The sequence below is a fragment of the Siniperca chuatsi genome, linkage group LG1 (assembly GCF_020085105.1).
Source record: "Siniperca chuatsi isolate FFG_IHB_CAS linkage group LG1, ASM2008510v1, whole genome shotgun sequence".
In the NCBI taxonomy this organism is placed as follows: domain Eukaryota; kingdom Metazoa; phylum Chordata; class Actinopteri; order Centrarchiformes; family Sinipercidae; genus Siniperca; species Siniperca chuatsi.
Window position 1 is genome coordinate 34,707,723 of NC_058042.1, and position 26,109 is coordinate 34,733,831.

The 26,109-nt window shown below is 40.0% G+C and overlaps 1 protein-coding gene and 1 long non-coding RNA gene across 4 annotated transcripts in view; one reads left to right on the plus strand and one right to left on the minus strand.

The window, feature by feature from the left end:
* The window catches only part of adamts17 (ADAM metallopeptidase with thrombospondin type 1 motif, 17), a 302,033-nt gene that overhangs the window by 78,388 nt on the left and 197,536 nt on the right, over window positions 1-26,109 (plus strand). For all 3 annotated transcript variants that reach the window (XM_044189615.1, XM_044189625.1, XM_044189606.1), the window contains exons 5-6: window positions 2,616-2,699; window positions 4,265-4,422. In XM_044189615.1, coding sequence (XP_044045550.1) covers window positions 2,616-2,699; window positions 4,265-4,422 — 242 coding nt within the window. The remainder of the gene's footprint in view (window positions 1-2,615; window positions 2,700-4,264; window positions 4,423-26,109) is intronic.
* Window positions 16,031-16,747, minus strand: LOC122873224. Its single transcript, XR_006377377.1, has 3 exons — window positions 16,674-16,747; window positions 16,307-16,518; window positions 16,031-16,183 (listed from the first exon to the last, which is right to left on the minus strand). It is a non-coding gene; the product is annotated as an uncharacterized LOC122873224 (long non-coding RNA).

Below are 26,109 nucleotides of genomic sequence, written 5' to 3' on the forward strand. Positions count from 1 at the left end.
ATTTAACTTATGTACAAACTTTGAAGAACTTTTTATCCTGAAGGTCTTTAAATTAGACTGCCCAAATTTGAAATCAATCCTATTAATTCTCAAGGAGGAGTTTGTTAAAGTACGGAGCCTGTAAATGGCAAAAATGGCCTAAAATTGTACAGTAAATTCAAAATGGCTGACTTCCTGTTGGGTTTAGAGTATGGCTCCAAGAGTCTGGACGTGATACATCTGCCTCCCAAATTTTGTACATCTAGGTCAACGTTAAAGGCAGTGGCTTTAACTTGTGAACTGTAAGGGGGCGTTATCGAGCCAATTTGCCACACCCAATCCCAATACCCATATCTGATATCTATTTTTGCCAAGTATGACGTGTGTGCCAATTTTCATGAGTTTTTGAGTAGCTCTAGCACCTAATTTTTGCGATAAAAGATGACAAGTAATAGCAAAAATAATAATCCTTTGAATTTAAATAGATTCTTGTCACAGATTCGTGGTGTTCAGGCCCTAATTAAAGCTGCAAGCAGCGATGAATGACCGCACATCACCTTGGCATGGCTGCTAGAGGTGGTACGACGCGGCTCTGAATTTGCACGTCTTCTGGACACTGCACGATGGAGTTAAATGTCACTTCCTGTGTCGCCTCTGTGGCGCTAAAGAACACCCACTAAATATACGGCATGTTACCGTATATGAAATCTACACGACACCCTGAAAATTTCATGTAAATCAAATGATGATTGTTACGCAAGGCGTACTTCCTGCCAGTAGATGGCGCAATTAGTACAGCTCCTAATTGGCTTGTAGATATCTTCAGGCCAGGAGTCTTATCAAACATGAAATTTGGAGCAGATTGGACCATGTACACTCAAGTTACAACAACTTATTTCACAGCGAATAATGCGTCGCCATGGAAACAGCGTTTGATTGAAACTCATAATCTTCACAATGACGTATCATCAATGTTTTATGACTTTACGGAACAAAGTTGGAGTGGATCTGGTTAAACTGCTAGGAGTAGTTTGTAAAACTATAGGGACTGTAACTTTCTGTTGCCAGTAGGTGGCGTTATAAGTATGACTGAATATTGGCATGTAGATGTCTTCAGGGTAGGACTCTTATCAAACATGTGAAGTTTGGGTCAGATTTGACCATGTGCACTCAGGGTACAACAACTTCTTGTGTCATGGCGAAAAATCGCCATTAGACCACCACCAGCCCACATGTCGAAGTGTCGTTGGGCAATATACTAAACCCCAAATTGCTCCAGAGAGCTGTGCCTTCTGTATGTGAGTGTGTTTGAATGAGTTAGTTTCTTTAAACTGATGTGTGGCACCTGCAATCAGTGTGTGAATGGGGTGAATGTGATGTAGTGTGAAGCGCTTTGAGTGGTCGGATGACTAGAAAGGCGTTATACAAGTACAGTCCATTTACCATTTCATCAATGTCTTATGACTTCTGCCAAAATGTGAGATGGATCTGGTCCTCCTGCTAGGAGGAGTACTTCAAAGTATAAAACACTAATAATGATTTCTACAAAAACAGTAGGTTCCTGACACTGAAATTATCAATTACAATTACATTCAATCTACAAAATGTTGGAAAATAGTAGAAAAATGCCCCTCGCCATTTCCCAAATTCAAAGGTACAGATCTTTATTGGACCACTGGATTTTTTTGATGTTGAACTGCTCCTAGAGCAGTCAATTGAGAATGACTTCCGGATGGGAGCCGAAACGTCTTGATTCTGAAAACAGTGTCCAGATGACTACGACTGAAACCTTTTCTACGATAGAACACTCCTGGACGAATGAGAGACTACACCGTCTGCTCCTAGAGAATTAATCCGATCGACTTCCAATTTGGGCAGTGTAATCTAAAGACCATTCTGATGCTAAATTGCAAAGCTTTTTATGTTTTCTCAAGTGGTGTTCCAAAATTAGTAGCAGTGCTATCTGGTTCCAAAATTAGTAGCAGTGCTACCTTGTTTCAAAATTAGTAACTGTGCTACCTCAGCTCCACATTGTCAGATCTTTTCCATATTTTACATGTTTGATAAGAGTTCCGGGTTGAGGACATTTAAAGGCTAATTAGGAGTTATATTGTGTGAGCTATACTTGATATATGGCAACATCATGTATAATTAGTGCGTGTTCTCCACAGGGGATGACTCCTTCGCTCAGTGCCCGATGGTCGTGAAGATTCAGAGCTGTGTCAGCCGGCCTCCGGTCACAAGACTGCGGTTGTCGCTCCCTCCAAGACGCGCGTGGAGGAAAAGTATTTCTTATCCAATTACTCAATTAATCGATGGAATAATCAGTAGAATACTGGATTACTAAAATAATCAATAGCTTCAGCCCTAGTCGTGTTGTCAGATATCTTGTTTTGTCTGACCAAAATGCAGGTTGTAAGGATGTAAAACAGATAGAAGCAGCACATCCTCACATTGGAGATGCTGCAACCAGAGAACCAGAGCATTTTTGCTTAAATTATTATAATGTACTAATCATTACATTTTCTCCAGTGGTCTTCCAGTGTTGGACCAGTATGACTGTAATGTGGCATGCTGGAAGTAGCTTTGCAGGGCAGTAATATAATCTAGTAGTAGTGCTGCTCCGTCTCTTATAGGTCTACAACATGTTCCACCACCAGAGTCTGGGAGTCAGGATCAACATTCGTGTCACCAAGCTGGTGTTGCTTCACAGCCGCCCAGTAAGCCTGATTTTTTACCCTCTTTGCTGACTGTCATCAGATGCTGGCCCCACCCTGTGTGTGTCTGTGTGTTAGGAAGGTCAAGCCCATCAGGAAAGACATTCCCTCTTTTTCCTTTAAAATGCTCTGTCCTGTGTACTCTAAAATAAAGTTTCTCTGTCCAAATGAAAGATTCTAAGTAATCTGCAACAACTAACAAAATTTGTTACTCAATCTTTATTTTTTCCATGTGAAGAGTTTTATCTGATGTAATGCAAAGTATTCATGCACATCTACTTAGCAAGAATACTTCGGTCCCCATGCATGTGAAAGCTTTTGAGTTACTAAAAAGGTTTGTGAACAGTCCTTGCAGGTTCAACTTGCATGTATAAGCTAAAGTGTTAAGCATGGGGAAATACACCCATTGATATAGGGCGCACATATATTTTTTAGCATCTCTCTTATACTGCAACAGTTTAACTCTTTTGGCGAGCTGCTGTAACAAAAGTGTATATATATATATATATATATATATATATATTATATAAATATCTCAAAGTATTTCTGATTCTGATTCTTTATTTAAGCTTTGAATAGTTATGTTCACTCATGTGAACAATGTGAATTTAACCCTCCTATTATGTTGCCAGTGAATTTGACCCATTTTACGTTGTCTAAAATACCTGATCTTTTCCACCCTCATTTAGGATCATGACTTTAGGTGTAAAATGTGGACACACTGATCTGTTGTGGAATGTCTTAACCTAATTTGCATACAGTGATGATTGTTTTGACACAGACACAAAATAAAAGTGTGTCTTTCTTGTTGTGACTGATTTTATTATGTTGACTGGTTGACTGAGCTGTCCCACACTTGCTGCAACAGATTTTATGAGCGCCAAAAAACTGAAGACTGAAACATGCTTCTGCACGTAGGTAAACATGAAAGTAGGGTAATTTGGAGACATTAGGCATTTCTTTTATACCTGTACGTTGTATATCATACTGCTGAATTAAAAAAATAAAATTTTTGGCCATGGTAGGTCCACCACTTTGGTCCATACTGACATAACTCTACAGCTATTAGATCGATTGACATTGAATTTGGTTCAGACATTCATGGTCGCCAGAGGATGAATCCTAATGACTCTGGTGCTCCTCTGACTTTTCATCTAGCACCATAAGGTTGATTTTTGGCTTTTTGTCTCAGAGAGCCGCTAGCATGGCTGTACACTCTTAGTCTTGTTCTTGAAAGTGAAAATTCTTGCATTACGTTAATAGAAGAATTGTCAAAATGGAATTGTTTTAAAAAAAATGTTCATCAAATAGTTGTTAAATATAGTGTAAATATCAAATTATGTTAGATTTCCTCTTTGTGAATTGTCTCACAGGCCACGATAAAATGTTACTACTTTCAACTAACTATTTGCATGTTTGTGATTGTATTTAAACAGTGTGGGTCAATATGACCCATAACATAATGGATGTACTTTTTTCAACATAATAGGAGGGTTAAAGATAAAGGCAACATTGTGACAAAGTACCAGGAGAGGATGAAGTTAATCTCCTCTGTATCTGCTCTTCAGGAAAAGCTAAAGGTGGGCCATCATGGAGAAAGGTCTTTAGAGAGTTTCTGTCATTGGCAGTATCAAGAGTTTGGGGGGCCACGATACCTTGGCACCAACCATGTTCCTGGTGGAAGGGATGACATCCCACCAGTGGACACTGCTGTGCTGGTCACCAGGTATGTAGCTAGAACTTCCTCAGATGAATGAATGGTAATGAATGATAAATGTCTTAAATGTGGTCTCCACCATCTTGCTTAGCACGGGCTAGATGGAGTTAGGTCCCCTACCTCAATGTTGAATTACTTCTTAATCAATAGAAACAAACTGTAGAGTTCAATATGATATAGGTTTAATGCATTATTAAATAAGCGTTATCAGCACACATCTGTCCCATATATACGGGCTAGTAGCAGCCTACTAAACCTACTAGTAAGATCAGGAGGCTGTTATCACCCATTTATTTCAGTGATCCAATGCTGGGGAAGTCCAGAAGGTGCAAAAGGCCTGTTATCAGGCATATGCGTCGAAATACTACGCGTCACCTTGAATGTCATGTGACTGCCAAGTTTCTTCTGTGAAAACAAAACGGCGGCCATTTCTTTTATTCTCAGTGGAAAATGCAATATTTTAAGATAGTTTTGGAATTAACATGCGTTTTGAACATTTTTACAGAGAAATGTGCATTTTATTTTCATAATCTTCGTTCAGTGCATGTATTTGATCTTTAGTTACTACGAAGGTTCTTTCAGAACTCGATTGTTGTTATGGTGGTTGCTAAGGACACTGCTATGGTTGAAACCATAGCTGTGGCTGAAACCATGTAGCTTGCATGTTATTGTCTTTGCGTTCTGTCACCAGATCTACTGTGAATCCTGCTTTCAATCTAAAGAAATTGCATAAAAAGCCATCAGAACTCGGTGGAGTGCACGTATTTAAAGGTCTGGTCCCAGGCAACTAACTACAGCATTTGGCTCAAGTGCGTCTCTGGTATCTGAACAACAATAAAACAACAGAAGAAGAACTACAACTCATTAAAAATAACAGAAGAAGAAGTAATTAAGGAAAATGGGTAAGACTTTTATTAGCTATTTTGTGTGAAATAAGAAATAGTTACTCATTAGCCATCTTAATATAGAAAGTTGCATGACATGCAAACGGTACTATGGTTACTTGAAAGGTTTGCATGTCAGCTAACGATAGCCAGTAACCTAGCTTACCGGGTGGTGTTATAACGTGTTAACATAACTAACTTAAGATGTATTGACATCGTACAAACTGTAATAATGAATACAATAAACGAGCATATCAAATAATCATCAAGTCCCCTTACATTGATAATATGCACCATTTAGTGTTCATGCTAAGGATATTAACATTAATTACACTAGGAATGGAGCGTGGCATCCTCAGTGTCAATAACATTGACGATGTAACTGATTTTAAAGTGTTAAACAATAACACAACTGATTACACTATTTAGTTAAATTCTGAAATACAACCTTTCTTCTCTTGGCGCTCTATTTGGACTGTGCAATGTTTCTATCAAATCTGAGTAATCAGTGAATTTGTTTGATACCATTATGCTGAAGTAGACTGAAATGGCATGCCAGTTTTAATTATTTATCATTCAAGCTAAATATGGCTGAGACACGTAAATGTATGGTATGCATTTGCAAATCTAAAAATGAGATGGTAGTAGCAATGAGATAGCTATGAGAGAAATGTGAGTTAATCTACTACTACTGCTACTATTACTGTTTAGTTCTATCATGACCCCTTTTGTGTTGTAATGTTGTAAACAATCATTTTTGTTGATGCATGGCTGAGCTTGATATGACCCGTTAATTGAGCTAAATTCCTTATAATCTCAAAATGACATATGGAGCTATGATCTACATTTGTAACTAACTCGTTTTCCTTTTTTTCCTTTAACACCAAGCAGAGCGAACAATAACAGAAGGAGGGACCCAAGACATTCTGACATCATTCTTTGACAAAGGGATGACTCGGGTTGGGTCACCCCTCATCAAAGATGCCTGCTCAGCCACAGGTTTAACTACCTCTGTCATAGAGGTGTGGTTTATTTTCTGGCTATTCTTATTAAATTTACAAATGTAAATGTATATTTGTCTGTTGCAGTAGTGTTCTGAGAATTTTGCAGCTGAAACTCACATGAAGGAACAGGGAATTGATATTTATATATATTTTACACAGGTAAAATAATGTTGCTAAAATGGTTTTCTTCACTTTAGTGGTTACTTACATTTTTTCTATTCAGAACTGGATTGGAAATTACAAGAGGGTTTTCAAGTGTCCCTCCCGTCCACCCAAGCCAAAAGTCCTGACAAGATATTTGTCAGGTTATAATCTCTTTCGTAGGGATGTTTTGTAATTTGGGAAAGCTTTTAGACTAATACTTTATGTAAACTGGTGAAGGCTGTATGCTTTTGGAAATATATGTCCATCAGCATTTCATTTCCATCTTTTTTTTGGCCACAAAACAACCAAAAAAAAACCCAACACAATCTTAAAAATATATATAATTTATTATAACACAGCAACCCTAGAAGTGTTTCTAACTTGCCATGAGTTGCTGTCATAAGAGGACACAATGCTACCTGTGGAGACAATAGCCGTTTTACACAGAGATTCTGCAATAGGGCCGTCATCACGCCGCCTTCATGTTTTTACACTGAACCAAACAACGGCGGCATATTTCTGCCCCAGTGCCCCAAGATGCAAGCTCTGTCTGCACTGTGTGTGACATTGATTTCCATGACAAGAGCAAGAACAGGAAGATGTGGCACTCCTGGTCACACACGGCATGTGGCTTCAAACGTAACTTGTGTACTCATTGCCAGGATTAAGTTGGAGATTATGCAATTAGCCTTAGGTAAGACAATTGTACTTTTTTGTATTTGGTTGTTGTTGTTATTATTGCAGTTGATGCTTACTGTTTAATTAATGTTTTCGTTATTGTACAATCAAACAACGCACAATAAGGCTGAATTTCAGATTGAGTCCTTGAGAATGTTATAGCTGTTATCAAAGAAAAGTATAGCCAACCCCACTTTTTCTAATTGCACAAACATTTTGTATTTTGATTGTATTTTGTCTGTAAAGCACATTGTGTATTTTCTTTAACCATGTTTATGAAATGTGCTTTCTAAATAAAGTTTTACTTGACTTGACATGATATAACAATACATGAGTACAGTATGTGGCAAGAGGAGAGATTCAGAGGAAGGACAAATGCCATGGGATTTTCTGGGCATCAAATTTTACTATTACAGGTGGGTATTGTTATACAAGAAGAGTATTACAGGAACAAATGTAATTATATAACATCCAACTGGCCAAGTGACTGGCAAACCTAACAACATGGATAACTATTCCTGGATTACTATTAACATATTTATAAAAACTAAACTTACATCACATGATTGTTAAAGTGTAATTGAAAAACATTCCCATTCCAAAGACAGTCCCTTGAATGTAATAATGTAAAAATGAGTGATGTCCTGACATAAGCACCTGTACCTTCATCTCATTAGGATGTTCTGGGGACTAGGGATATGATGAAGATCAAGTTATTATGCTCCAAACACATTCCTTAATGAGGAGAATGTTGTCACTTGTGTTTGATATTAACTGTATATGACATGAATTAAATCGTCCAGTCTGGAATGGAAACTTCGTCTACCAAGTTTATTGAATGCTGATCTTTATACACCTGTGCTTTCATTACTCACATGCGCAGCATTGTCCCCTGATTACATCGTCAGTATATCGCAAATAGTCGAATAGTACCACGTTGCCAGATCTTGATCTTGTTTTTTACATATTGCTCATCTACTATCATATTGCACCAGTGCGGTTGTTAACCTAGTAGAGGCGGAGTGGTCTCGTAATGCATGAAAACTGCAGATGGAACCTAACAACCACTCCTAGTGGTTTTTAGGGTCACTTGTCCAAAACATGGATCCCGATTTATTTTCCATGGATTACTGCAACAACTGTGTAACAGTATACAAATAAACCAACATCTTTACCTTTTCTTAACAATGATCATCTAGATCTATTGTAATAACTAGTTCGGCTGCACTACATATTTTATATATTCAGTAGATATAACTTTTTAGGGTCCTATGTACTGCTACTTCCTGAACCGTAAGAACTACGGTATCTCTAGAATACTAGCTAAAATATCTGAAATAAACCAAGATCTTTGCTTTTAATTAAGATAGATCATATAGATGCAGTGTAATTACTAGTTCGGCTGTACTAGATATTTTATATGTTCAGTAGACCCTATCTACAACTGTACTTCATAAGCCAGAAGAACTACCAACCCCCAAAAACATTTCTAGAATACTAGCTAAAATATATCTTAGTTACTGTAAATATCTTAAATATACTATTATTTTTGTTATTTTATTAAGATAGATCATCTAGATGCAGCGCAATTACTAGTTTGGCTGTACTAGATAGTCATCACAATCATTTTACGACCCTATTTACCTGAAGATCTACACTGTGGTGTTGATTTGTATCAAGATGCATGGCTTGGCTCTAGGGAATTGTAGTTTTTTTTCCTAGAATTGAAAGTTATAAATACTGAATTGAGAGTACACTGAGGGGTTTAAGGGGATGGTAAAAACATAAGTGTATTGAGATTTTAAATATCTAATTGTTAAATGGTTGAAAATATATTTTAACCATACTTAACCCATATTTGACAGTTCACCCAGTTGTGGACTATCCTCACATGATAGCCGAGGTCAAGAGCTCTCTAAAACAGTTGGTCCCATGTCTGTAGCACCTATTGTCGCTGAATTATAAATCTTCAAATATGCACTGAGGTCATGGTTCAAAGCTCGGTTTTAATTTTCTAATTTCATGGAGACAAGCCATCCCAGGCCTAGTTTCAGAAGTTTCAGAAATCATGACCCGGTTACTCAAGATAATCCACAGATTTGTTGTGAGCAGTTTCATGTAGGAACTATTTTCTCTCTACCAACAGTTTAACATTACATCATATCCAATTTGTTATTTTGTTCAAGTAAATTATCTGAGTACTTTCTCTGCCACTGCAACTGCAACTTATAGTAAGTCAATGTATAGTCAATGAGCAATGCATTGTTACTAAATATTCAAGGTGATGATTATAAGATGTAGTCTATCCATAGAAGATACACACTACTGAATCTTGGCTTTCTGTTGTTATATTACATACAAGTATGTATGTATGTATGTATGTTGTTCTGAGTATTGTGCTTTGTCTGTCAAAGCACTTTTTAAACTCTGTTTTTAAAAGGTGCTATACAAAGAAAGTTATTACTACTTCATGTTAATAGATGAATGCCAGCTGTAGGAGCATAAAAGCTCAGTGAGCTGAGATTTTGTCTAGATTGTTTCAAGCTGAGAAAGTATGGGACCCCCAACAGTATATAAACTATGAACTAACCCAACTGTAGAAATGACACAGTGGCATAAACAATTATCTTGACAATTGAATTCATTGATTAAATGCAAATACAGACAGTCTTCTGCCCTCAGCTTGCATTTTTCTTATTTTGCTTTGGCAGCAAGCTAAACAAAGGCTCAGTAAAGGTCGCAGACGGAAATCAGGGTAAAACTCTCTTTACTGAAGACCAATTTGTGAAACTGTAACACAAATGAACAAAGATATTGAAAAAATGCTATCTTTTACAAAGTTACAATCACTTCACATAGCTCAAAACAGTTTGTAAGATACATATGAATCACCTTTACATAATCTAGAACATAGTAATGTTGAGATGAATAAGCAATATAGCATCACAATTATGTGCCTCATGTTACATTTAGCATGTCACATGTAAATAGTTCTCAAACATACACACAACTTATCAAAAATAAACGATCAAATGTTATTGCATAGATTAAGCTTTTACATTTACAGATTGTGCCTTTTCAAGAGCAAAACAACAAGGATGGACATCGAGGCACCTCTACACTCTGCACCATGAGCTCTGAAAATGTATTACTAAAAGTGACAAAGTTCTTAAAGTGGCCACTAGGTGTCAGTATGTACAAAGTAAATTAGAATATTACCAGGACCAGGATACTCCCCGCCTGACCTCAAAAGATGTCGCACTAGACTTACGGAACAGTAATAAATGTCAACATTGTACAGTAAAGTCAAGATTGTTTGGCTACCACTCTAAGTTGTTTCCTTAGAAACCAAAAGAACAACCTCTGAGAATGGTCTCAGAAAGAACCTTTGTTCACCTTTCTTTATGACTAAGACGGAGTAGTCCCTCATTCGTCCAGGAGTGTTCTATCGTAGAAAAGGTTTCAGTCGTAGTCATCTGGACACTGTTTTCAGAATCAAGACGTTTCGGCTCCCATCCGGAAGTCATTCTCAATTGTGAAAAAATTGGACGGGAACTTTCTTTATGACTTTTACTTCAACCTTTCTAACTTTGCCGTCCTCACTTGGGTAGGTTTTAGTTATGATCTAAACTGGCCAGTCAATTCTTTTCTCCTGGGCAAATTTCAGAAGCACAATGTCTCCATTCTGTAGGTTTGGCTTAGCTGTGTGCCACTTGAAGGACAGCTTCATCCATCAGGCTGTCAGGAAGCTGAACTCGCTCCCAAACTTGCCCCCCCGTCCCTCTTCTGCCCCAGGCACCACTGAACTATGACCCCCCCCCCCCAGATCCCACATCCCCAGGACCTTCTACTGACATACGATGTCATGCTGGTTTGCACTTTATCTGCCATGTGCCTTGCGCTGCTTTTAGTCAACCTATTTTTATTTTATTTTATTTTTTATTATGTCTCTGTTTTTTGTATTCCCTTATTGTATAGTTTTAGCTTATATTTTATATTTGATCTAGATTTTAGGCTCTACTGTTAGTGTTATCTGTATGCACTGGGGGTCTGAGAGTAACGCAATTTCGATTCTCTGTATGTATGTAATGTACGTGTGGAAGAATTGACAATAAAGCAGACTTGACTTGACTTGACTTGTTACATCCTTGAAGTCCACTCAAATATTCATTCTTCCATCTTCCCCAGAAGACATTGGTTAAATACTGAACATGACACCACTGAGCTCTGCATAGATCGTGATTTTCAAATTGGCCAGGTGGTACTGGTGGAGCTCCAACTTTTTGCGTGAGCAACATTGCTGGTGTTAGTATCATCGGTTGTTCTGGATCAGTGGAAACTGCAGTTAAGGGATGAGCATTCACAATTGCACTCACTTCTGACATGAATGTTACTAAAACTTCATGTATGAGCCTTGCAGGGCTATGTTGGGCAACTCCAATCATGCAAGTAAATATGACTGCCCATCTTTTAGCTTCTGCCTGGCATCCTCATGTTTTCCTGGCTGTGACTGGCCATGGACTGCAGACATCCAGCCCCACATATGTAAATGGTGGGTCTATGTGTAATCTGTCCGCTGGTAAATCTGCCATGATCTGCTCCTCTTGTTTGCCTCTCAACTTGCAACAGGTGATGCAGTTAAAAATGGAGCTGCTAACTGATCTCTTACCTCCAACAATCCAGTAGCCACCTCCCCTGATGGCACCTTCCGTGAGATAATGGCCTTGGTGACACACCTTCTCATGGAAGTGTCGAATCAAAAGCTGGGTAACATGGTGTTTACCAGGTATGAGAGCTGGATACAGTTCTTCAGGTGGTAGTTGAGCTCTCCCCAGCCGACCTCCTACTCTGAGACACCCTTCTGTGTCAATGAATGGACAGAGTTTGCTGAGAGGACTTGACCTTTGCACAGATTGACCTTGTTCTAAGTGTTTAAATCATCATCTGCAGACTTCTCTCTGGACAATTTGAATGATCGTAGCTTTAGCCTGCTTTAGCTGCTCTTCCTCCTTACGTTTGTTGCAAATGTGTCATCCGTGACAGACATCTCCTGTCCCGGGCTTGAAGGAACTGGCTATGTGTTGCATTCGTGCTACGGCCTTTAACAGGGAGCTCCATATGGAACCTTGCACTTCCAAGGTTTCTTTGTGACAAGCTAGTAACACAGGTAACCCACTCAGGACGAAGCTCTGCATCTGTTTCAGGACTAATGAGGGCGTAAGGCAAGAATTGGAGGCCCTGCAAGCCAATTTGATGAAGTCAGTTGCTCGGAGGGAAGTCCTCGGCTTGCGGCATCAGCTGAATTAAGATGAGTGGGCACAAAGTTCCACTGATCCGGTTGTGTAGAGTGTCTAATGCGCTGTACTCGGTTGTGAACACAAACATAGAAATGCCTTGTCTCATTGGAGATGTATCCAAGCACTACCTTAGAGTCAGTGTAGAATCTCAAATCATCCATTGTAGTGTCCAGCTATTCTTGAAGCATCTCTGCTACTTCCACTGCCAGTACAGCTGCACATAACTCAAGTCGAGGAACAGTGACAGCTGGCTTTGGGGCACGTTTTGCTCTGCCGAAGAGGAAACCAACTTCACTAAGACCATCTGCGTCAGTAACTTTCAGATAAGCTACTGTACCTACAGCTTTAGTGGAAGCATTGCAAATAATTATCTCTTTCTTGTGTGCAGTAGACAATGAATTAGAGGTATACAATCTCTGGATTTTAGTTCTTGCAGATGTTTAAGGGAATCTTTCCATTTTTGCCATCGCTCTTGTTTCTCTTTGGGCAGAACAACATCCCAATCATTTGCATCTCCAGAGATATCTCTCAGGATGGAGCGACCCTCAATGCTTACAGGTACTATAAATCCTAGAGTATCATACAAGCTGTTGATGGTAGAAAGCACTCCTCGCTTTAGTGTAAGGTTTGTCGCTGATGGATACTTGAAATACAAATGTGTCTGTTGACAAGTCCCAGCACAATCCTAAGCTTCATTGAATGGCTGGTGAGTTTACACCAAGATCATGATGACGTGGCTGTTGGATGAGATTGTGTAGGCGTAAGTTGGATCGTGCTAGCATCTGTTGAGCTCTGCTCAGTACATCAACGGCCACTTCTGAACTGAAAGATTTCAGCCCGTTGTTCACATAGAAATGGCGCTCAATGAAGAGCCTTGTATCACTTCCATACTCCTGCTCTCCCTCTACAGCTGTTCTCTTGAGCCCATATACAGCTACTGATGGGGAGGGACAATTGCCAAAAACGTGGACCCTCATGCAGTATTCCACAATGTCTCCAACATCTTGTGATCCTGAAACCACAAGAAGTGCAGGTAATCTCAATGTTCTTCTTTGACCAGAAAGCTGTGAAACATTTGCTCATTGTAAAGCGGCGGCAGCACCTTTGTCCTGTCTAGATGACAGCAGACCGCAGGCATTTGTCAATTTCTTCAATCTTCAATAGAACCTCTTTCCTGAAATACAGTCTTCTACCAAGTAGGCCTTCTCTTCAGATGCCCTTTTTGCTGTGTTCCACAACACAAACAGCCTCTGCTTTACTGACATGTTTCCATCGACTGTCTTGTTGGTCATGGTTGTCCCGATGGGGTTATCAATCTGAATTACTTCATGGTAATCCAAGGCATGTGGCTGAGGTGTTGAACTCTTTCAGATTTTGTTTGATCTTTGTTTGACAAATCAGAGAGATCTTCTTTGAAAGTCTTATTGCAGTTTTCTGTCCCTCTGCAAAACATAAGGCCAGTTAAGGTTTATGATGGGGGAAAATGTTAACCAACTGTCACATTCCATATATTTACTGTACGTGCATATTTTCTCACAAGGCCTCATAAAAACTGGCGCTGTAAGACAAGCCTATTGATAGCCCGCAGTGAGTTCTTTCATTTCTTGTCTTCAATTACACTTCAGATGTGTAAACACGATTTACTTGCCAGAGGCCATCTTTCACAAAGACCATGTTTCCTCTCCCTCTCCTTTATTTTCTTCTCCAATCTGAAAGTGGTACATAAACACAGTGACATGCTTCATTGTGCTCATCAGTGCCCAGGCTTCAATCCCCTAGACAGTATAAAATAAATGTCTTGACTGTGCAGTATACATTTTATTTATGAAAAAATTCAGACAAAGGGTCTCAATGGCCATATTGCTACAGATGCATTGATAAGTTTGTAAGTCTGTATCAAGTGCATGTTTAAAGGGGACATATTATGCAAACTGCACTTTTTCCATTTTTTTTCAACATAAATGTGTCCCCGGTGAGTATGGAGATACCCAAAATATGAGAAAAAACAATCCTCTCTCTTTTTTTCCTGCCCCATCTTTTGGTAAATGTGTGTACAAACACATGTCTAGATTTGGCTCCCCTTCTTACATCACATGCAAGCTCATTAGAATAGTAACCGTAGTAAGCTAAAACTAAAATGTCTGTCTGAAACATTTTATTTCAGATAGAGGATGAACTTAGGGGCTGCATAAAGGGCCTTAATAAGATAAATAGGATTTTTCTGGAATTGTGAATTATGCAAAGCTACTCAGGTGGAGTTCCAGGAAAGAGCTGTAAATTAGCACAATAGGTCCCCTTTAAAATTAAGAGGATAGATAAGGCAAACAAATTCAGAGTCTTTATTTTTAAATTTTCACCTTAAGGCTTTTGCATGATTCACCCGATTCAACATTATTTATTTACAATTATTATCAGTTTAATATCAGTAATATTAGTATCACCGTTATGTATGCAAGTAAGGTAATACTTACTTTTCCAGGTCATGAGTGCAGCTGGTCACACTGCTCAAGCCTTGACTAGGAAAAGTAAGTAAATAACAAATAAATATAGTGTAACAAAATACACTTCAAGAGACGCACAACCACCAAGTCATAATGTTCAGTTTTGCGTTATCAATTAATTTTGTGGTTGTCCAATGTCAAACAAACATTCTATCCATTTGAAAAGAAATGGTTTAGCATAGTGAAGTATTTTATTTGTTTCTATATTAGTGTGTGTCAGCGTATGCTAGAGCAAGGGTGCTGGGAAGTGCTCTTTATGTGTGAGCGTGCATACGTGCGTGTGTCTGTTTGAACGTATGCTAGAGCGAGGGTGCTTGGAAATGCATGTGTGCATGTTTGTGTGTGTTAGATAGATGGAAGGGGGGACTGCATATTGTATATTTGTATTTATATCTGTTGACAGACAAACAGTTTTGTGTAGTTCTGCACCTTAACCACCTGAATTTCTCTATCTGGGATAATAAAGTTCACCATGACCTTGTAACTATTAACTTTTGTAGTGTTTTAAGTTAAATGTATAGACATTAACTGGGAATAAATCTATACTTAATTCACACTACAGTAAAGAGGGAGGACAGTATTAAATATAGTCATACATTACCCGCTCAGGTGAATGCTGTTGTTCTCTAATAAAAGCATCAGCATTATCTTGTGGGGGTAAAGGAGTGGTTAAAGTGCTTAGGTCCTTCAAAACTACTTTCAGATAACTTCTTCCTTGGAAGTCCAAACAGTCCATCCGCAGCAAGACTTCCACCATACTACAATAAGTGATAAAATAAATTTAATTGTATGGCACTAGGTATCTGTTTGTAACTTTCAAATTTAACATTACTAGGGATGTTCCTCTAAGTTTTTGGACATTAAAATGTTTAGACGTTGATCCTGATTTGAGTTATTTGATGCTTTATTGAGTATCTTATTCACATTTTCTCATTCTACATAACTCAGCAGCACCACACTTAATTCAAATACACTGAAGTCAGTAAAACGAATCCAGTTCAGCTACAGTAATGTACTGTATGCCTGATGTATAATGCTACCCTTGACATAATAGGCCCATGTATTTGTTTTGTTGTATTTGTTGTTTTGTTTCATTTATTATTAAATTGATTGAGAAAATAAAATTCTGTGTACCTGTGGACAAAGAAGACAGTGTGTCCCATCAGTTATCTCCCAAGATGACGCAGTGTAGATAACTGGTATCGCAGGTTTCTGTATTCCTTATAGGACTCATTGATGACAATGCCATAGAGGTCTTGGCACTGTAAGGCAAACAATCATATTCACAGGACTGTCATTAAAATGTGTTTTTAAAATTGGAAGCTCTCATGTAAAGGTGATGGTAAAAGAGGAATAATATGGATAGAGGCTACTATAAAACAAACCTTGGAAGACACTGAAGATTGCTAAATTGCTGCACATATAGCCTTCAGTGATGCACCACATTCAAGCTGCAACTGGCAGATCATGTCCATGAGCTTGATGGAAATGACACTTTGGGGTTGCTTATCAGTTGCTGGCCAAAGGCTGTAATGTAGCAGTGTTGCAACATCCATTTCACTCTTGCAAAATTGGATCCAAACATCATGAGGCCTTCCTAGAATTCATGACAGAGATTGAAAAGCTGTGAATTGTTGTTGTACGTTCTTGTTTTTCATAATTTACTTCTTTGTGTACTTTTGCAGGGTGGATGTGATGGTTTTATGATCTACAATGTACATACAAACATTAATTACCTTGATAATTAATTACCTTATTTCACATTGGTGGCCATCCTTTCTTGACCAATACCATCTGAATCATCTGAATTCTCTGATGAAATTCATCTTCCTTAAAGATACAGATCACAGCATAAACTTTCTAGAGCACAGTAAATTACAACATGACATAAGAATAAGAGACATCTGCTACACCTAGGTGTAGGAGGAGAATTTATCTTGCACTTTGCAATGCCCTCATGGTGTCATTTTTCCTTGACTGACTGGTGTTAGGCTATGGGTGGAAGTCACTACTGGCTGCTGCTGGTGAAAACAACAGTTTCTTTATAAGGACACGGATTGTTGACCATCCACTTAAAAATGGACATTGTTTATCGTATTAGCACAAATGAAAAGTTTCACTTTCACTGTGCAAAGGTAGATCAACTGGATCAAGGAGCTGAATAGTAGCATATCTTCTTCTTTTGGTTAGGCAGTTAGCTAGCATTAGGTAGTAACTTAGGTAGGGAGCTAACGTTGCTTCAACAAAGGAAAGCTACAGAAGCCTCTATCTAATATCAATAAAAATAACAGAATAATATTTATACCATGTTTGCAACTACTGCTTTTGTTTTTGTTGTTAACGTTACTGACCTGCTGTTATCCATGTCTGATTCCCACAGTCTTTCATAGATTATTCCCTTGTGTGCATGTGTGTTGGCATGTTGCACACAGGTATATGCTTCACTTACCAGTTGCTTAGTAACAAAAGTAAACGTAATGTAATGTAGGTAATGTGTGACAGTCAATAAATAATCTGACAGCCTTTTGTTCAGAGGAAACAATAACTTTAATTTACTTTGACAGTAATATCAAGAGGTTATATTTTCTATTTTCTGTTTAGTTTGGGATTAACAGGGAAAGCGCCCACGACCAGATGATGTGTATTTCGTGTGTGCCAAAGTTATTATTTTTCATTTTTTAATGTGTTGACTTATTTATTCATTTAGGGAACATAAACATAGAATTGAAGGAAAAATAATTTAAAATGATGGCCTTAACATTAACATTGAGTTATCAAGGACACTTTAATGTTTTTGTGTTGAGAAATGTGGTGACACAACACAAAGACAACATGCAAACTACGTGGCTTTAGCAGTGTTCCTAGAAACCACCATAGCAACGATCGAGACCTGAAAATATCTTAGAAATAACTAACAAACTAAAGATCATATACATTCACTGAACGAAATGTGAAAATAAAATGCACATTTCTCACTAAAATATGCACATTAATACCGATCTTAAAATATTGCATTTTCCACTGAGAATAAAAGAAATGTCTGCCGTTTTTGTTTTGTTTTCACAGAAGAAACTCGGCAGTCACATGACGTTCAAGGTGACACGTGGTATTTGGATGCATATGCCTGATAACAGGCCTTCTGCACCTACTGGGATTCCCCATCATTGGATCACTGAAATAAATGGGTGATAACAGGCTCCTAAACTTACTAGTAGGTTTAGTAGGCTGCTACTAGCCTGTGTGCCGATAACGCTTATTCAATAGCCTGTAGAACAATTAAATCGGGTGCGCTTGGACAACTGCTTTCATCTTCACTATGAAAAATATGGCTGTTGCTTTTTCAAGTTTAAATGAAAAAGAAAACAGTAATTCATAACACTACCCACCTAACCTCATCTTAAACTACGTTGTAGCATTGATGTTGATATATTTATTGGCAGTTCCTCCGCTGCCTCTCTTGGGTGACACGCTAACATTACTAGGCTTTACAGTAAGGCAGTCTTACAGTAGGTAAAACTGCAGCTGCGTTTTACAAAGTCAGCAAACAGCCTTACCTTTATCCATGATTTTTCCATCTATGGTGTCGGATCCAAAATGATCCATTTTCCATTTGCAAAGATAAATGATCAAATATAAAATTTTGTCAGCTGGTAGTTAGAATTTTGAATAAAAAATGAGGTTACTCAGAGACACCAGGATATGCCAGTAACATGTTTACATGCTCTGTAGTAAACTGCATGCAGCAGCAGATCAGTAATCAGAAATGTACTCCTACCCTCAACCTTTCTGTCTTTTTTTTTTTTTTTTTTTTTTGGTGTATCTGAGTCAGAGGAAACTGATGGTGCAGTGAGAGGACAGACAGCCTACAGGATTTGCTCATGGTACAAATGTGTCTGAATTTTTTCTCAAATGTTCAGTGATGGAATGTGTCAGCGCGTTCGTTTATTTGCAAAAGAAAAGTCTGGAGAGAAGCCATTCCTTAATTTGGCATTTATTAAAGCATTGGAGGATCAAAAGCATCTTGTACAAGGATCTTTTCTATTCAGGAAGCTGTTAATATGTAGTCATCATCCTTAAAAAGAATGCTATTCTTAACATTACACAGAGTTTTAAATGAGAATGTACAACTATCTGACTATCTACAGAGGTGGGGAGGAGCTGTAGTTTAGATTTAGCTCTCCCTTTGTTGGTGCACAGGCTGGTCCCAGCCTCTTGGCACATGATTCCACCCTTCATGTGGAGATAGCGCCCTAGTGGAGGAATCCTACATTCCTCTGTTTGTAAGTTGCTAAAGTCTCTGCTTCATTCCCCACAACTGATACTTCTCCTCTCATGGCCATTACAATATATACTGTCCTCAGTACATGATGTTCTTTCTGATATCCCTGTTTCTTTGTATAAATGTAAGCCTTTTTGCAACAGCTAATCAACTTTTCCCTGCAGTCAGCAAGTCTGCAGGACAACACTTGTTCAGTCTCATGCCCTGTGTGTGTGTATGTGTGTACAAATGTTTCAACATGGTATTAATATAATAGGCAAGCAACCTTGGTTTAAATTATTAATTCTCACAAATCCCTCCTTTTACACCTTTTAAGGTGTAAACGCAATCAAAATGGTGCAACTACACACTAGAACCCCCTTCCCTGTCTACCTGTACCTCCTGTAACTCTTTTTCCTCATCTGACTCCAAAGCTTCACCTAACAGGGGCATTTGGTAAGGTGGAGGGTCTTTCTCTTTGGTAAGGGCAGTGGTAATGAGACGGTTGATCAATGCACGTAAGCAGGGGATGCAGCAACACCCACAGCACACTAAAATGGCTGTGAAACAAGCAATGGAAACAATTAGTGACATGAATAGGGCCATATATTAACCAAAATAATGATCTGCCCAATTACTAAACAGATTGTTGATGCCTGAATTTTCAACCAACTCTTCAGATAGGAAAGTAAGGCAAGCTAGAGCCTAGGTAATGCTTCCATCAAAGGCAGTATATTTGGGAATGAATGTAGAAGTCCCCAAACATTTTGCAGATTCCGCCCTTTTTGCCAACAGCATATGTAAAGCCATCCTATTCTACCAAGTTGGTCCCAATTGTTCCTCTTCAGAGGCCTGGTTGGGAAAGGGTGCCAACCCCTAGGGTCTAGGGCTTCTCAACTCTTTGGGTCAGGTTCTCAGAGGGCTTACTTGTGTTCAGGCAATTCAGTTATAACCTCCGTAATGCGTGAGGGTGGTGGGGCTTCCAGGTGGTCAAATTGCTCCAGCTTTTCCTTTTACCTGGACTGCGTGGGAGGTACACTCAACCACTTCAAGGTCCTGTCCACCTGGGATCAGTCCATTTTCTCTTATGAACTTTCACTCGTACCCAATCCCCTACCTATACTGCTGGAGTCTCAGTGATGGTTGCTTCGGGTTCGGCCAGCTGTACCTGTTTACACCAAACTCGGGTCAAGTTAGTCAATGCAGTCATGTATTCATCACAGTCAATCTGTCAGACATCCAGAGGGGGCATATGACCTCCCTCTCTGGGTGGCCCTGGCATTGGCCTACATGTCAGCAACTCATGGGGTGTCAAGTATGTCTTGGCCCCTGGGGAGGTTCTCATGGACATAAGCGCCAAAGGCAGTGAATCCACCCAACTGAGCTTTGTGCCAAAACAGATTTTAGCGATTTTTCTTTTCAGAGTCTGGTGGGCTCTTTCCACCAAACCTTGCAACACAGGATGATACACCGCTCCAAATCTATGTGTTATTCCCACCTCCCCCAGCTGTTTGTTACTGAAATGTGAGCCGTTATCTGAGCGTACACTACATGGAACCCCATATCTTGGTATTAGCTCTACCCACTTGGTGAATCTGTCCACCATCACCAGCAAGTAACGGTAGCCTTTTGTTCTGTTTTCCACACCCATATCGGTGAAGTCCATCCTGATGTCTTGGAATGGTGCTTCTGTTACTGGAAACCTTCCCATTGGGCACTTGTATGCCTGCTTAGGGTTGTGTCCATAGCAAGTGTAGTAGTCTGTCACATAGTTTTCCACTATGGCTGTCATGTGGGGATGCCACCAGCATCCTTCAATGTTCTTCTGTGTTTTCTGCTTGTTCTCATGAGCTGGTCCGTGTGTTTGTTTGAGTAGTAGCTGACAAAGTTTGGCTGGAGCCACTGTTCCATCATGAGCTCTCCACAGGCCTTCCTTCTGTGTTGCTCCTTTCCGATGCCATTCACTTTGCTCGTATACTCCTGCTTGTTCTTGCATGTCAATGATGTCTTTCTCTGTTAGTTCTGGTAGTTGTTCAATAGTGACAGACATCTGTCTTGGTGTGTATCCTCCCACCTTCTTGGCCACTAAGTCTGCAGCATCATTTCCTTCGGCTATGCTGGTGTCTAGTTTCTGGTGTCCTTTGCATTTCATCACAGCCACAGCTGCAGGCAGTAGTACTGCTCTTACCTGTTTTTCTAGCTGTGCTCGGTGCTTTACTGGAGTGTTGGCTGTAGTCAGGAAGTTCCTTCTGACCCCCTGCAGTCCATCCACATGTACAGCTCCATGTCCACTGGCTGAGTCTGTGTAGATGTTCACTCTTTTTCCTTCAGAAAACTCCAGGGCTCTTGTTAAAGACACTATTTCAGCCAGCTGTGCTGAGGCTGGTTGCGGTTGAGACCTTGGTCTATTGTGAGATGCGTCTTTGTGTGTGGATCCTGTTTTACTACAGCATAGGAGGCCACATTTCCACTGTCTCCTCTGTAGCAGCATCCATCTGTGAACAGGACAACCTCTGGGTTTTGTAGAGGTTCTGTTTCCAGATCCGCTCTGAGTCTTACATCTTTCTCAGCTCTTCCCGCACAGTTATGCGCTTGGCTATTGTCTGTGGTCAGTCCTCTTGCCATGTTCACACCTTCAGTGTGGTATGTGACATGTGGTTGCAGCTGAATGTCTGAAATTTTTATTTTTCTGGCTGTGAAGAAGGTGAATGCACTTGATCCCAAAAATGCCACTACTCCATGATCAGTGTTCACTTTCAATTCCTGGCACATTACTATGTGGCTTGTTTTTGTGATTGCTTTTGCCAATGCTGCCAAGTACCTTGTACATCCTGCTTGCCCTGTTTCCATATTATCCACTTTGGAGCTGTGGTACATTAGCACTCTTCTTTCTCCCTCCTTTTTCTGGAAAAGCACAGCATTAACTACTCCAGCTTTTTCAGAAACATCAAGATGGAAGGCTTTTGTGTAGTCAGGTGATGTCAGAGCAGCAGCTTGTGCCAGTGCTTGTTTCGTGAGGGTAAAAGCCTCTTCAGCTGGTTGGGTCCATGACAAGTGGCCAGTGAGGTTGCTATTTCCCACCTCCGCCACCATGTCTCGCAGGGGTTGTGTGAGCTCCACATACGCTGGAATATGGTTATGGCTATACCTTGTCAGGCCTAAAAAAGCTAGCATTTGTTGGACTGTGGCTGGTTTCCCATGTGACAGGATGGATGACTTCTGTGAGGCGGTGAGGGTGTGTCCTTCATGAGAGATCTCACAGCCTAGAAACACAACCAATTGCCTGCAAACTTGCACTTTGTCTCTCTTGACTTTGTACCCTTGTTCTGCGAGCAAAGTGAGCAAGGAGTGTGTAGCAGTCAGACAGGCTTCAGCTGTAGCGCAGTCAAGAGAATATCGTCTACGTACTGTATGACCACTACATCTTGGGGTAGAGCCAAGGGTGTGAGGTGTTGTTTTAGCACAGCATTGAACAGTCCAGGGCTGTCCCGATAGCCTCCCGCCACTCTCTGGATTGGAGTCTCCACCCATCCATCAGGATCATGACCCATGGTCCAGAGGAGTTGATTATTCATCTCCCTTCTCTGCCCTGTCATGTTCGTCCTCGCTATCAGAGTCCTGCCCCCCCAGTCCTTTTCTTTCCATTGACCCTCCCTTTTTCATCCCTCCATCCCACTATTTTCCATAGGTCACCTGTGGTTCGTCAACCAAAGGAGGGGAGTTCGGTGTCCCCGATCGGGTGGAGTCTAAACTTCCTTTTTCTGAATCCTGAGTTTTTATTGATGTTCCTCTGGAGGCAGCATGTGATGGTGTGGCTGAAGCAGGCACAGTTAGGTTTGCTCCAGGAGGCTCAGAGGTAGAGCTATTGCTCTGATTTAAAGAGAGACCAGCTACAGAGGAGAGGAGGGTTTCCTGGAGCTGTGAGGTGTATGGTGTGGGGTAGGGTCCATTTCCGGTAGGGAGGGGTATAGTTAGCTGGGCGGATCCCCTTTCTCTGGAGGTGCTGATGGGGAAACTGGCAAAACAGTTGCTGTTGCTGAGGCTGCTGCTGACTGCTCCTTTTTTTTTTTTTCTTTCTTCGCCTTCCCCTTGCACTTGCCTGCTGCTGTCATTATTGCGCAAATGGCTGTGGTGGTCACATCTCTGTCTCTAGCTTTTTCCAGTCTTCTATTTGCCAATCCCCATTTATGGCTTCCTGCCGTCTTCCAATCACTAAGGGCTTCTCTATGATTTGCAGCTGCAGCAGTCACCATGCACATGATCACTTGAGGGGTGGGCAGCTCAGCTAGTCTAGCATTAAGTGCTCATTTTGCACACAGTTGATAAGTCAGAGCCCCTGCCTATGTGAGCTTGTGGGATATGTGTAGTGAAATGTATCAGGCTCCTGTTACTGTTTGAGTGGTCGGGCAACAGGTGATGTTTTCCTGACCTTGATAGTTTTATTATATTGATTTTTCAAAATGTTTTTATTTATTTACTTTTATGTGGTGATTTTTAGGTGGTTATACATCTTTGATGTGTTACATTTGCTTGCAAAATAATGTATTTACTTTTGACTACGATCATCTGACATGTTTTGTTGTTCCTACAAAGCTTTTGTCATTGACTTTCTGCCCTTTTCTTTTTGTGCACTATTTGTCACGTAGAGTAACACTCACTTGTCATATGTTAATACAGCTTAGGGTGAAATTTAGAGTGCTGGGTTTCATGCAATGCATCTCCCTGCTAATATAAATACAGCAAAATATTTGTCAAGTAAGAATGAGAGGTAGAGGCAACAATCAAGGCTGTGATTTTAAAACGATTAATCGTGTACCCCTAATCAATTGTGTCCTTGATATGTGGGCAAAAGAAGACTTAATTTCTCAGAGCCTTGTAAATGTAACAGGCCTTTTCTCATAGTCTTAAAATGTGGACTCATGTCTAATCACTCCTTCCTCAGTCTGTCAGTGAAGCTGGTTTGCTTCAGTCCCAACAAGGCGGCATCTGGCATAACATGACACATTTCTAATTTAGGATTAGCTATCATTACCTGCTGTAACTCCAGGGAGGGTGGGGGTGTAAAAGGAATCCTTTTGTTTAAAAGAGGACTCATGTCTGCTGTCAGAGCCTATCCTGTCTCCTGAGGAGGGCATGAATACAGTGGCCTTTTGTTCTTGAGGTGGTTTGTTATAAACCTGATCTGCCCCCGCCTGCCAGCAGTCAGGGTGAGAGCAAGGCAGCATGCAAGCAAATTAAAGCGTGTCACAGAGCTCTCAGGTTTCTTGTTGCGCATGGTCGCTCAGCAGCCTTTGTGTGTGTGTGTGGATGTGTGTGGCTGTATTGCTGTACTCTGCTGTAGCTAGTGGAAAGCTCACATGGGTGAACACCTGTAGTACATCTCTTACAGCTTATTAACAGCTTCTTAGATGGAGATAACAAGATATTTGATACTAGCCTCTGGATGATTTCATGTCACTCACATAGAATGTTTAAATACCAGGCTACACAAGATTGGAGGTGTGCTACATGAAAAAGCTTTGAGAAGAAAATACTATATCTGAAAGCTGCACTATCTCAACAATTATATAATGGTGCCCAAAGGATTAATCCTACTGACTTTGGTAATCCTTAGACTTTTCTCTAATGGCACCAGCAGCTTAACATTTTAGGTTATTAGTGAAATGTCTCAACAACCATTGAACGGATTTCCAGGATATCGATATTGTCATCTCCCTCTCGGAAAGAAAGCGAATAAGCACATTTCCCAAAATATTGGTCTATTCCTTTAAGTGTTAAGAAACACTTAAAACTACAAGAATAATGAAAAGACACTGCTGTGTGTGAAGGCCAGATGCAGGTTGATTAGTCCGCGTCTTGAATTTCATGCTCAGTTGGTTGGTTTTTCCATCTATCCATCCATCTATCTATTCCCACTTATCCTATTTAGGGTTGTCAGGGATTGGAGCCTATCTCAGCTCAAATTGGGTAAGAGCTTGTGTCATCTGTTGACAAAACAGATATATTTGAAAGTTAACATGGGTAACATCATCGCATGCAAATTACATTCTACTTTATAATTTCTTCCATCATCTGTTTTCTGATTCCACCTTCCTTTGCTCAACTCATCCATCCATGTTTCACCATCTTTCTTTCCTTTCTCTCTCTTGTTCCTACCCTTGTCCTCCCCTCTGCTGTGCAGCTGCAACCCTCTATTTCTATTTATCCCCACCTCCTTCCAAACAGACGTCAGATCCATTTAATGTTGCTCCCATGTCCAGCAGATCAGGTGCTGGAGTCTAGGAAAGCTGCCAGCTCTGCCTGCCATTTACCAGCCATTAGACAAGAAGGACAGAGTAGAGTCACACAAACTGACTAAGTCTAACACTGAGTTACAGTGTCTGGGGGTTAACAATGCCCAGATGGAGATTATAATTTAATCACAGGTCTGAGTGACTGCTAATTGCATGTTATAAAGATCTTATTTTGACCAGGGTTTCTGTTTTGTAGGTTAACTCCACAGTGTGAAAACATGGACTGTATCCCTAACTGCTGGATTCCACCAGGCATGGCTATATTGCGTTCTGACTGCAACACGGCCACCAGAGCAGATTGCGGCCATTCTAGACAATGCTTATAATTCCACCAGAAGCACCGCAGCACATTTCAGGAGCGTCCCAGAAGCGGCTCTCAGCTTTGTGGAGAATACGCAGCTATTCTATTTTTGACAGAAGCCACGTCAAGCTTCACAGAGCAGATCGACCTGGGCAGGAAGTCAGACACAGAAAGGGCATAGAGAATCTGGTCAATTTTCAAAATAAAACACGCTGTGCAGACTCCCAATCATATATAAACAATTAAAACAGACACAAAAAATTAAACCATTTAACTACTTACTCTACTTCCCCATGGTAGAAACACAAAAATCAAGGAAAAATGGCTAAAACAACA